The sequence below is a fragment of the Trachypithecus francoisi genome, unplaced genomic scaffold, assembly GCF_009764315.1.
Source record: "Trachypithecus francoisi isolate TF-2019V2 unplaced genomic scaffold, Tfra_2.0 Lachesis_group4, whole genome shotgun sequence".
Lineage (NCBI taxonomy): Eukaryota > Metazoa > Chordata > Mammalia > Primates > Cercopithecidae > Trachypithecus > Trachypithecus francoisi.
This window is the reverse complement of record NW_022681469.1, coordinates 38,374,580-38,387,994: the sequence shown is the minus strand read 5'-3', so window position 1 is coordinate 38,387,994 and position 13,415 is coordinate 38,374,580. Positions and strand designations below refer to the sequence as shown.

The following is a 13,415-nucleotide window of genomic DNA, read 5'->3' as shown; positions in this document are numbered from 1 at the left end:
CCCTTCGCTAAACACTTCTCCTTCCTCCCACCATGTGAAGAAAGTGCCTTGCTTCCTCTTCACCTTTTGCCATGATTGTAAGTTTCCTGAGCCTTCCTCAGCCATGCTGAACTGTTAGTTAACTAAAGCTCTTTCCTTTACAAATTACCCGGTCTTGGGCAGTTCTTTCATAGCAGTGTAAAAATGAACTAATACAAGTATCTAATTTAAAAGGTTGAACTGTTGTTTTAGATTATGGTTATATCTATTTTGAGCTCACCATAAGTTCCTGTTCATATGTCCAAACGCCACAAGCCAGTTCCACGCAGAAAATGACAAGCAAACTTCCAAAGTACTGTAGAAAAACAGAAAAGTATGCTGTTATTATAGTACCAAAATAAAGTAGGCTCCTCAAGGACAAACTTGGTATTATGTTTACCTAGTGAACAAGAATACAGAGGCGAGTTTCCATGAAGCCCCTCAGAAGCAGATGGGGAAATTTTCAGCAAATTTAGAAATATCTGCAGATAACATTTAATATTCATCTCAGTGAGTCATAGTTTATTAGCCATCTCCTGAGAAAAATCTTTTATAAATGCCACTACTTTCATTAGGATAAATAAGAATTTACATGTTCTAGTTTGAGACACTTCAATCAAGTTCTCCAAGAAAGGGGACCTAAGTCCTTTCAAAGTGGACGAGGTGCAGTCAACAAGTTCAACGCTCTGCCCATGAGCAGACTTTAACTCACTCTTCTAGGCAATGGGGGTGGGGCGTCTCCTTTGCATTCTTAGAAAAAGCACAACATAGAACAAAATCTCAACTACTGTTGACACTTTATATAGTAAGTTTCTATTATGGGGAAGGCACTTGGGATATACAAAAGAATATCAAAATTGTGATAAGGCATGCATAGGCAAAAAATAACACAAAGTTTAATACAATGTCAAAAACAGAAATGGAGATAAAAATTCAAGATTCCTATGAAATAGAGAAATATGCAGTGTTCTGAAAGGTGAAAAGAATTGGAACAAAGAAGAGAAGAGAGAATACCAGGTAAACAAAAGCCATGAACAAGTGTGCAGAGGCAGCTGCAAAGTCCAACAAAGAATCAGGGAACAGGAAACAGATCCATCTAGCTGGAGTGGGGTGGTCAGAAAGAGGAATGAGAAGCGATCAAATGGGAAAGATGGACTGAAGCCAGATTATGGTGAACTTTAAATAATACACTAGTGAATTTTAAATCCATCATGTAGGCATTAAGGTAGCATCTTTCAAAGGTTCTGAATAGGGGAACAACATTATAAACTGATGAAATAAAGGCAAAGTTCTCAATGATTTGGAAAAAGGAAGTTTGCTAAGGGGGAGGGTGAAGATCCCTTAGAAGGTAGCACAAGAGGAGGGATGAAGTGAGCACCTGAACTTAGATGGTAGCCTTGCAAATAGGCAGAAAAGAATCATTTTTAAAGGTATAGGGAAAGAAAATTGACAAGGCATTAGACTCATTGAATTTAGAATGGAGGAGAATGATGTATTCCACCAAAGCAGAGAAATTGGGAGGGGTAAATAGCTCTGTGGGAAGATAAAAAATCTAATTTTATTTGATTAACATAAAAATGTTTATCTAACTATCAGAAATGTAGACTCGGCTGAGTGTGGTGGCTCAGGCCTGTAATCTCAACGTTTGGGTTTTGGGAGGCAGGAGGGTCGCTCAAGCCCAGAAATTTGAAACCAGCCTGGAAAATATAATGAGACCCCACATCTACAAAAAGAAAAAAAAGAAGAAGCAAAGAAAATTATCCAGGCATGGTGGTGTGTGTTTGTAATCCTAACACTTTGGGAAGCTGAGGTGGGAGGATCACTTGAGCCCAGGAGATTGAGGCTATAGTGAGCTATGATCATGCCACAGCACTTCAGCCTGGGTGACAGAGAGAGAAACTCTCAAAAAAAAAAAAGGGGGGTAGATTTGAAGCCTACATAGCCAAACCTTTCAATTCCAAAGATGGAATTGAAAACCTTTTTTTTTTTTTTTTTTTTTTTTTTTTTTGAGACGGAGTCTTGCTCTGCCGCCCAGGCTGGAGTGCAGTGGCCGGATCTCAGCTCACTGCAAGCTCCGCCTCCCGGGTTCACGCCATTCTCCTGTCTCAGCCTCCCGAGTAGCTGGAACTACAGGCGCCCGCCTCGTCGCCCGGCTAGTTTTTTGTATTTTTTAGTAGAGACGGGGTTTCACCGTATTAGCCAGGATGGTCTCGATCTCCTGACCTCGTGATCCGCCCGTCTCGGCCTCCCAAAGTGCTGGGATTACAGGCTTGAGCCACCGCGCCCGGCCGAAAACCATTATTATGATTAGAAAAAAACAACAACTTTTGGATAGTGCTCTGTTTATCAAGTACTTTCACAATTAATTCACTCAAGAATCCTGTGAAATAGAGAAGGCCACCTCATTTTACAAACAAGAAAATTAACACGAACAGCAGATAATGTGACTTCCACAAGAATGGGCATAATGAATTTGGGAGCACTGGATCACTGTAGCTGTGTTCCTGTGTCACACCTTGCCCAGCTGTGGTGGTAATTTTACAGAGGCAAGCCGCAAATATACGAGAAAGAACAAGCTCTCTAAAAATCATCCTCGCTAATTTCAGCAGGAATAAAACTTCATTGCAATTATGAATATTCCATTCTATTTACAGTGGGAGGTCAGGGTGGGAGTACCAGGTAGTGACGATTTGTGAATATCCTCCTTCAATGGACTGAAAGCTCTACTAAGGGCAGGTACTTTCTTGCATTCCTCATCACATAATAGGTGTTCAATGAGTATTTGTTAAGTAGAAGAATAAATGCAAACAAAGCAGAGTGGTATGATAGTGAGTAGGACTGGGAGCTACCTTGGACTGGGTGATCTTTTTATAAAGGTGATCTTTAAAATGAGTCAGTACAGACAAGAAAGAAGCAATGCTATTAAGACTTCTAAAAAAAGCAATCCAGGAAGAGGAAATACCAAGTGTGATGTGTGTGGCCTTGCATGGTGGGCTAGCTGGTTAAAAACTCAATAGTAACTGGCACACAGAAAGAGTGGGATGGGATACAGGGTATGCAAGTAGACGTTGTGAGGTGCGAAGAAACAGATCATTAGGAGCCATGGAAAGGATTTTGGATTTTATTCCATGGGTAATTCAAACCCATTAGCAGGTGGCATGATCTAATGTACACTATAAAAACATAATTCTAGCAATTTTGTGAAAAAATGACCTGTAGAAAAGCAAGGTGTGATAAATCAAATAAAAGATTGCAGAAGTAGAATGAAGGAAAGAAGATGGAAAAAGTGGACTGAATTAGGATTGTGAGCCATCAGGATTCAAACTTAAAGTTTCTTTGTTTATAATATTTGCTAATAAAAGGGGGAGTGGAGTATAAGATACAGAAAACGGGGCTGATTTTCTACTACCATAACACACCTCCTATGGTTTAACAATATAAATCATTGCTATTGTTTTAATATGGTTCCTTCCTATTTCTTTCATATAAAAAAATAAAGAATATATAACTGCATAATCTCTCAGACAATAACACAGCTTCAAAATAACTGTTGGTTCAAAGGATAAAGTAGTACTTTGTTCAGGGGATCTCATTTTGCAAGCTACTTTTATTTTTGGCATACACAGTATTCATGGTCAGCTTTAATATACTCAGATATCATTTCAAAGTATTGTTATTTCTAGGCCTTACTTTAAAGATTTCAGCCTTAAAAGTATGATTAGAAGAAATTTTGTGAGCATAGTACTTCAAGCCAATTTTTCTCCAAACTTTCTTTAATGCTTTACTTAAGAGATTTCTAGACATAAAAAATACTATATTTGCATCGTATGTTACAAAGAGACCAAATGTTCAGTAACCACATACTAGATCACTTTTCTAATCTTTGATAAGAAAAGGCCCTTAGAGACAGTGAGTCTCCAGAGAAAAATTAAACTATGAGACATTTTTTGCATCTCAGATTCTTAACCTAAATTCGTTTCATATTTGATGTCTGGCTACAATGAAAACCAAAGCATCCCTGAAAAGGCAAGCTATGTTTATCAATAAAACACGGACATGGATGATGATTATAAAGAAAATAGGAAATTCCCAGACTTTGCCTTGAGGATAACCACGTAAATTTCTAGACACGTTTTATAATCTTTTAAATCCTACTTGAATATTCTCTCATTTTCTGCCTCTTGCAGCCATTAATCAGTTTGCAAATGTAGCCCATGATTGGTATGGAGGGGCTAAGGTTCCTATGAGCTGGACACTCTTAACTCTGGGAAAGCTCTAAAATGACTGTATCTTTCAGATTTCCAATGGGTTCATATGATGCCAGTTCTCCCGAACAAAATAATTGTTTTTCTTTATTCCACTAACACTCAGGAATGCTGATTTGTTTGACTATGAGGTTGAAAAGACAAGTTTCATCAACATTATAACACTTTCTTGGAATAAATTAAATTTAAAATTTGATTCAAATAAAATATTTTTACAAATGATGTTGCAGCTTCACGGTCAGCTGTCTTTTCTTTGTTGTTATTGCTGTAGCCTGAAACATCCAGTGTTCTAATTCCAAGGAAAACATTAAATGTCAAATTCATCCTTAATACAGGATAAATAGACCATCTGCATCTACCCCTAAATTTTCTTTTGTGGCGAGATCTGAGTTCTTGATAAAGTCATTCTCATACTGATTATTGCACTGAGAATCACTCAGCTGCTATTTAGTTTAAGAGCCAGATTTGAAGCATCTATAAAGCATGATGCTAATCTTTAACTTAATAACAAAATTAGCCCAGAATTAAACACCGTTCCTGCTGAGTTGTGTTATGGTATGAAGAGTACATCCATATCAATTTCACTACACAAACACCTGTTATCTTCAACATTACTGGGAACGTGTATGTATCTCCCCTGATGGTGGCAGCAAGTCTTCCTCGTGTTTCTTGCTTTCCCAATGCATATGGTTTAACGAGATGGTATGTACCAGTCTAGTTTGCAGAGCACCTCACCCTCTCTTCTCCTAGTGGGTTTTCTTTCTAGAACGATGAAAAGTGTTCTGAATTTGGAGTTAGATTTCAGTTCAAAACCAGCTCTGAAACATATTGTATGATCTTTAGCAAACCATTTAACTATCTTTTTTTTTTTTTTTTTTTTTTTTTTTTTTGAGGCGGAGTCTCGCTCTGTCGCCCAGGCTGGAGTGCAGTGGCCGGATCTCAGCTCACTGCAAGCTCCACCTCCCGGGTTCACGCCATTCTCCTGCCTCAGCCTCCCGAGTAGCTGGGACCACAGGCGCCCGCCACCTCGTCCGGCTAGTTTTTTTTTTTTTTGTATTTTTTTAGTAGAGACGGGGTTTCACCTTGTTCGCCAGGATGGTCTCGATCTCCTGACCTCGTGATCCGCCCGTCTCGGGAGACCATTTAACTATCTTTGTGTCAGTTTGCTTATCTGCCTGATAAAGATAAAAAAGAACCCCCTTTTATAGTTTCCATCAAGGTTGATTTGATACATGTGAAAATGCTTTGGAAAATGGAAAGCATTATAAAAAATGCTATTCTGTACTAGTCTGTGAAACAACATCCATAATGACTTGTCCTCTCTTTCCATACGTAGCCTTCATTCTCCGCAGTGTGCCACAGTGTCTTCCTCATCATTGTTTTCCAGTATTTTACCTCCTATTCTTTATTTTTTTACTTTTCTCCCTCCCTCTGTGTGTCGGGGTTTCCTTGTCTGCTGAATTTCAGGTCTCAGAGACTTTGGCTTACACACCATTTGGCTGCCCTACTCATAAGTCACAGTGCTCCCTCCACTGCCAGATCATCAGTTCTGGCTGGCAAGGATCTTGTTCTTAAACATTATTTTATCCCCATTGTCCAAGCAGCACCTGTCACACAGCAGGTACTGGGTGGAATGTCAGTGGAAATAATGACCAGTTTACCAACTAAGACCAATTTCAGCATTCCCTTGGGTTTCTGTAATTTGAACCTTGAGTGTCTTATTAACATTTGACTCCCCTTAACTTCTGCCTATACATTTCTATTTTCAATATTGCCTCTCTTTTACCAGTGTCTTTTCTGTAGATTATGCTGTAATAATCCAGTATGCCTTTAAACATTTAACGCAATTTACAAGTGAAAGAAAGGGAGTAACAGGCAAACTCTCCCCATCTCAAGCTACTACCATCTAAACATTTTAAACAAATGAAGAATGAATAAATGTGTGTCTATACAGGAAATTAGAATGTCATTATTTCCATTACAAACTATTTTACTTGCTTTGAAAAATTGTTCAATACAGAGTTCCTGAAAATACCTAAGCTCCCTACTACAGATCAACTAAAACTTGTGTTCCACAAATAAGTTTTATTCCTAAACCTACATTTAGGAAAAAAAAAATGCATCTAACACAGCATTCTGATAATAGGATACACCCCCTAAATGATGTAATCAATCATATTTTTTCACCAAGTCACTGAAGCTGAGAACAAATAACTTTCGGTTCAAAGATGGGTGCCTTCATGTTTTAGGTAACAGAAGATTAAATAAAACAATGTATGTGAAATTGTCTTGTTGACTTAAAAAAAATAAGCTGTAAAAATAGAAGAACATAGGCTTTGAAGTAAAATAGACCTGGCTTCAGATTTTGGCTACTTGACATATCCGTTGGCTAGTCTTGGGCAAACCACTACACCTCAGTGTCCTCACTTGTAAAGTGAGAATGTTAAAATTACCTTGCAATGCTGGGCAAAAGAATCCATAAGGTAAAGTGCTGCTTCCTTGTAAGCAGTTCCTAAAAAGTAGCCATTATTAACCATATCATAATTTTTACTAGAACACAAACTCCAACATGAACAAGAGGTATCATTGTGTTTTAAATACTTACCACACTACCTGGCACATAGCAGACACTCAATATATGTTTCTTGAGTAGAGGTAATTAGGATTAGAGGACGAGAATGATGCTGTATAAAATTGCTCATCCCCCTGAGACTATCAGTGTCACCCCCACAAAAGGGTGTCTAATCCCAAAGGCTATTACATGAACTTTTAGTAAAACCCTTGTCCAGTGAGACTGTATTTGGTATTTTCTAAAACATTTTTATTACAAAACTAAAGCAGGATGGGTGTGGAGGGTGGGGAACGCCACTTCTTTTTTAAAAGTAGTGAAATCAATTTGTCTGTTATCTTAAATAAACTGAGGTTGGTCACAGAATGACCAGAATGACATGTTACTAGTCCCTTTGTCCACTGGAAGTATCTGAGGAGGAAAGGAAGGGCAGGACACCCACCTTCCTATTAAGCCCTTGGGGATGTGTGGGTAAATGCATCCCCTTGTAGAAACAAAGAGGATTCATTCCCACTCCCCCACCACTTTTAAAGTTATTTCACATCACTAGATGTATGCAGTCAAAATAGTAAAATCTCAAGGAAGGCCCTTCTCTTAAAGAAACATTTATTTATAAAAATGATCTGCCTCCCTGATACCACCACCCCCTAGGATTTCCCCCTAAAGAAAGCAGATTCAACACTTGCCTTTATCCCTTCTTCGCCTTGAAACTTCACTAAAACAATAGTAAAGGGATATTTTAAAAGGCATAATCCCAGAGAAAACTGAAAAAAGGAAAAGGAGACAACAGCGAGTATATTTTGGAAAAGTGCAAAGCAGAGAGCAGAGTGACATATTTCTCAGCAGTCCCCCAAAAGGTGAATGATAAAGCAATAGTGGGAAGACCTGATTCATATCACAGAGTCCCCAAAATACTCACGTATTGGCAGCTCTGAGGCGGGGATAAAGAGAGAAGGACTTGTTGAAAACCCCATTTAGGAAGAAGTTAGACCTCCCCACCAACACAGGCCCCTCTCCCATCCTATGTAGCAGGGTGACTACCCTACCTTCACCAATAGAGGTGCTTGAGGAAGTGGAGACACTAAAGCAGAGAGTCAGGATTGGGGACAGCAGGTATAGTAGATGACAAAGTACACTACTAGAAACACAGAATTGAAGGTCAAATTTACATACATTTCCTACAAAGGTTCAAGACTCAAATCAAACCAAAACAGCAGTGGACTTCTTAAGGACAGCAGACGAGTGTCTTCAAAATTCTGAGGAAAAAGTAATTTCCAATCTGGAATTGTGTAGCCATCAGAATTAATGTATGAGGGTTTATAAAGCCATTTTCAGGGACAGAGACTTTAAAAAACCTCCTATGAATGTTTTTTTCTGGAAATTACTGGAAGACATGCTTCCTAAAATGAGAGACTAAACAGTGAAGGACAATGACTTGGAATCCAGGAAACAGAGGGACTAACACAAAAGGGAGGCAAAGGAAATTCCAGAATGGTAGTAAAAGGATATCCCATGATGGCAATAGCTTCAGGAAGCCTAGGTTGGAGCAAGTCTAGAATGTTCTGAGATATATATATATATATATATATATTCGATATATATGTATATTCGAGATATATATATTCAAGATATATATATATTTGATGAAATGCCCAATTATTTGACTATATAAATAAAAAACTTACAACAGAAGGAAGTAATTCAGAGTTGAATTAAACACAAACACATAAAAACAAAAAACAAAGAAATTGATGAATTTCAAGAAAAACAACAGATCGTTCCAGAAAGAAAATGTAAACCCAGTACTTTATCGGATCCAGCTGTAAACAGCATTTACATGGTCATAATCATGTAAACACCAATCTAACCATAATTATGAAATACCTGAGTTGAGGTGAGATAGGAAGTATGGTGGGAGGCACAGCAGGAAAGGTTGCCAGTTCTTCATCTTCCATAAGTGGAAGCCAATGGATAGTGCCCAAAACTAAAAACTATATAAACTAAAAGATATTACATAAATATATGATTTGGAGATACGGAAGTAAATTCCAAAGGAATCTGCTCAAACAAAATTGAAAACAATTGCCTCTTGGGTGTGGAAAAACGCCAGGATGAATGACTGCAATGTTTCATCATAAGCCTTTTGGAACTAAATTAGCTCTCTAAATTATGTGCTTGGAGCACACTGATAAAAGTAAAAACAAAATTAAAACAAACAATAGCCCTCCGCAGGCCTTGACACCAAAGAGAAAAGACTTCGTAGCTGAAGGACTTTGAATATGCTTTACATAGAAAATTGTAAGTGGCGCAATTATACTTCAGGGTTAGGGGAGGTAAAGGAGGTGAATGGAGAATGGAAATATTCTAACTGCTCAGGTACAGTCTTCCTTTCCCTAAATGTATCCTCAGTAATTCAAAATAGAAGTGGTATAACAAAAATATAAAAAGTGTATACTGAGGCTAGACCCTGCTTTGAAATGTGAAAGTCTTCTGCAATATTGCCTATTAAAACTATACATTTGGGAGGTCAAAGCAGGTAGATCACCAGGTCAAGAGATCGAGACCATCCTGGCCAACATGGTGAAACCCCATCTCTATTAAAAATGCAAAAAAAAAAAAAAAAAAAAAAAAAAAGCTGGGCATGATGGCACACACCTATAGTCCCAGCTCCTTGAGAGGCTGAGGCAGGAGAATCACTTGAATCCGGGAGGTGGAGGTTGCAGTGGGCCGAGATGGCACCATTGCACTCCATTTTTTTGAGATTCTATCTCAAAAAAAAAAAAAACCAAAAAAACAAAAAAACAAACTATGCATACAGTTTGCCCAAATCAGTTTGAGTTTATTTTCCATGTTCATTTCAGTCACAAAATCATAGAACCTAGAATTCTGTTATTGTCAATTTCATTCAATGATAGTCTGGATTTTGCTTATTTGTATTCTATTGCCTCTGAATGAATGAAAAAGTGAATTTTTTTCTTTTCACGTCTTCTTTACTGATAATAATGGGTATTAACAAACTTTCTAAAAAGACAATATTTGCTTTTGTATTATGTATTTCCAATAACTTTCACTTTGGGGAAAACTGACTTTTTAAAATTTTCATTTCTAACTTTTATTCATCTAATGAAGACAAAAAAGCAATCTTCTCTAACAAAGCCAATCAATTTATTGAGTGCCTGTATTGTGGAAAGTATTAAACTTGGTAAAAGCAGTTGAAGAACATAGGAAAAGATACTTTCAATCACTAAGAGCATGTTTAGAGAAAATATACTCTCTACATGTAAAACTTAACACCCTCATTCCTTTCAACTTTACAAAGGGAGGACTCTATGATATATATTATCTAAAGAAAACAAAAACCCTATATCTAACTCACCACAAATACAAAAGGCAACTGTTTTCCAAACTGATTTTCTATATAAATGCCACTGCAAATGAATTTTACATTAAAAGAATTGTAATGTTTACCTTGAACACTTTTACATAAGTTTATTTTTGTGCAAGCAAGCAGATAATTAACCAAGTATCACAGAATCCCCCTCAATAAGAATCTACTGGCCGGGCGCGGTGGCTCAAGCCTGTAATCCCAGCACTTTGGGAGGCCGAGACGGGCGGATCACGAGGTCAGGAGATCGAGACCATCCTGGCTAATACGGTGAAACCCTGTCTCTACTTAAAAATACAAAAAACTAGCCGGGCGACGAGGCGGGCGCCTGTAGTCCCAGCTACTCGGGAGGCTGAGGCAGGAGAATGGCATAAACCCGGGAGGCGGAGCTTGCAGTGAGCTGAGATCCAGCCACTGCACTCCAGCCTGGGTGGCAGAGCAAGACTCCGTCTCAAAAAAAAAAAAAAAAAAAAAAAAAAGAATCTACTATACTGAAAGAAAAGTAAAAAGTATAAACAACATAAAGTTATTTTAACTTACTGTTCTCTGAATTTATAACTAAAAACTCAGAGTTTTTTCATAAGTAACATTCAACATGATTTAAAACCACAAAAGTCAGATTTGCTTATCTTGTAAAATCGATACAACCTGTGATTTATCTCCCCCCAACTAAAAGTTATTTCAAAATATAACATCCTTTACTGGACATTTTAATATTTTTAAAACATGGGGCCTTTTGACTCCTATCTACATGCTACATAGCCAACACTTTTAATAAACAAAAAGTTTGATGAAAGGCCTACATTCACTAAATGATAAATGATAAACTCCAGTCTCTATCCTGTCAAATACTAAACTCTGCAAACTTTCAGTGCTAAGTATCTTTATGGCAGTTGTTTATTTTTCCTTTCCCAGTGATTGGAGGTTTAAAAATATTATGTTACTTATAGTTAGTAAATAAGGGAATTCCATTGCCAAATATTTGTACAAGATAATGGAACAGCTGTCCTACTATTAGGAATCCATGGGGAATAAAATACTAACAACCTCAAGAGTACTTGCTGCTGAAAACACATATACACACATAGCCTCTGTTTTAGCTATAGCAGCACACACTTGGTAATTTCTGAAGGCCACTCATTCACCATGTCCAATATCTCTCTACAATTTTTTTTTAAAGTCAATAGAATCAGGTCAGCCTGATAGGAAAAATAAACTAGAACTATAGACCAATGGTTAAAGAAAGAGTCTTGTCTTAGAGACCATCCCAAATCCACCAGTATCAATAATTACTCAGGACATGCAGAAATTTAAGCTCAGATTAAAAATGTACGGTCCTTTGTGCATGCTTGTACTTGAATAAATATTGAAGATTCTTTCTAAAGTTGTATCTTAATTTACTCCCCTTTTCAGTTTAATTTACATTAATTGCTGAGCTAATTTCTTATTAAAGATGTTGGTGAAATTCAAATTAGTAAGGGTTTGCTTCACGTGATGTTCAAACTACTAGACAGAGAAATGTGTTATGCCAGGATGTGCCGGTCTAGCTGAGGGCTACAAGTTCCCAGGGTCAATGATGTACATCATGAGAGGTAAGGCATTAAGGGTCAGTCAATAAAACATCTAAACACACTAGAGAGGTCACCATGTATATAGTGTCTATTGCCTGGTAAGCTAAGTCAGCTAAAGTGTGCAAGCTCAGCCCTATCTCAAAAGATTTACAGGCTGTTACTGGTTTCTGAAAAGGGTATCTATACAGATCATTGGGCCATTCCTAAGAATGTGAGACAGGGGTCCCCATTACCAAAACCCACACATGAACATGCAAACAGGAAGGAGCCTTAGCAATATCTCAAGCAACACAGTCAAAATAATACCACACAAAATTCTGACCCTTATTGTGCCTCTCACTCAGACCTAACCAAATGTGTCCAGATCCTTCCCAAACAAAAGAGGGGAATGAGTTCACTATAGTCAGCATCTTTATTTTTATTAAATTTTTTTTGAAGACAGAGTCTCATTCTTTCACCCAGGTTGGAGTGCTGTGGCAAGACCTTGGCTCACTGCAACCTCCCCATCCCAGGTTCAAGTGATTCTCCTGTCTCAGCCTCCCAAGTAGCTGGGATTACAGACATGCACCACCATGCCTGGCTAATTTTTGTATTTTCAGTAGAGATGAGGTTTTACCACGTTGGCCAGGCTGGTCTTGAACTCTTGACTTCAAGTAATCCACCTGCCTCGGCCTCCCAAAATGCCGGGATGACAGGCGTGAGCCATTACGCCCTGCTAATAGTTAGCATCTTTATGAAAACACTTTCATAAGACAACAAGTTAGGAAATTAGAAGTTTTAAAAGACGTTTGATTAGGCAGAAAGAAAACTCGTACTATAATAGCTCTCAACAACTTTTTAGCTTATCTATAACTCTAAGTCCGTGAAAGTATCTCCTTCTAAATCACATTTTTTTATTTTCAAACAAGATATATACTTTATTTTTGTATATTCTCCAGAATGATCACAAACCCTATTTGTTAAAAAAGGGTATTAAAGGAAATAGTTTCCTTTAAATTTTACAAATCCACATATACAAATATTTATTACAAGTAAACAGCTTGCTCTTTTCATCGATAAATAGATTCATGCAAATACACTTTCTTCCTAAATCATAAATATTTTTATTCCCACAGAAAAAAAGTGCAAGAACACTATTATTTGTGAATGTAACACTCTGATTCACAGTCATGCTCAATGTTCAGAGAAGAAAAAATATGTATAAACAATGATAAAATTAAATCACCAAACTTGCCAAAACATTAGTAATTCAGTCTAAATGATAGAAGGAAGTGTGAATTAACTACAAATTACAGAATCATTGTAAAGAAATGCACTTTTGTTACAACAAATATTTGAATATAACAATGTTGAAAAGTAAAGAACTGCTTTTATAAATAAACCAATGATGACGTGAGGAAAGCATATCCATTATCTCTAAGTAAATGTTTTTAACATCCTTGAAAAGTTTATTCGTAAAAATTTGTTCTCCAAGTTTGTTTAAGCAGTTCTACCACAGTCGTCTGACACTAGTTGATTGTTTATGAAAAGTCTTTTCCCTGAAGCTGAAAAATCGCTGCAGCGTTGCAAAGAACTAATGTTGTAACCTCAGCAAGGTCCTCTTGGTG

At 37.4% G+C, this 13,415-nt stretch overlaps 1 protein-coding gene across 5 annotated transcripts in view; it reads right to left on the bottom strand.

The window, feature by feature from the left end:
- The window catches only part of TSPAN12 (tetraspanin 12), a 71,672-nt gene that overhangs the window by 27,832 nt on the left and 30,425 nt on the right, over positions 1 to 13,415 (bottom strand). For all 5 annotated transcript variants that reach the window (XM_033191936.1, XM_033191940.1, XM_033191939.1 and 2 more), the window contains exon 5: positions 260 to 334. In XM_033191936.1, the coding sequence (XP_033047827.1) occupies positions 260 to 334 (75 nt within the window). The remainder of the gene's footprint in view (positions 1 to 259; positions 335 to 13,415) is intronic.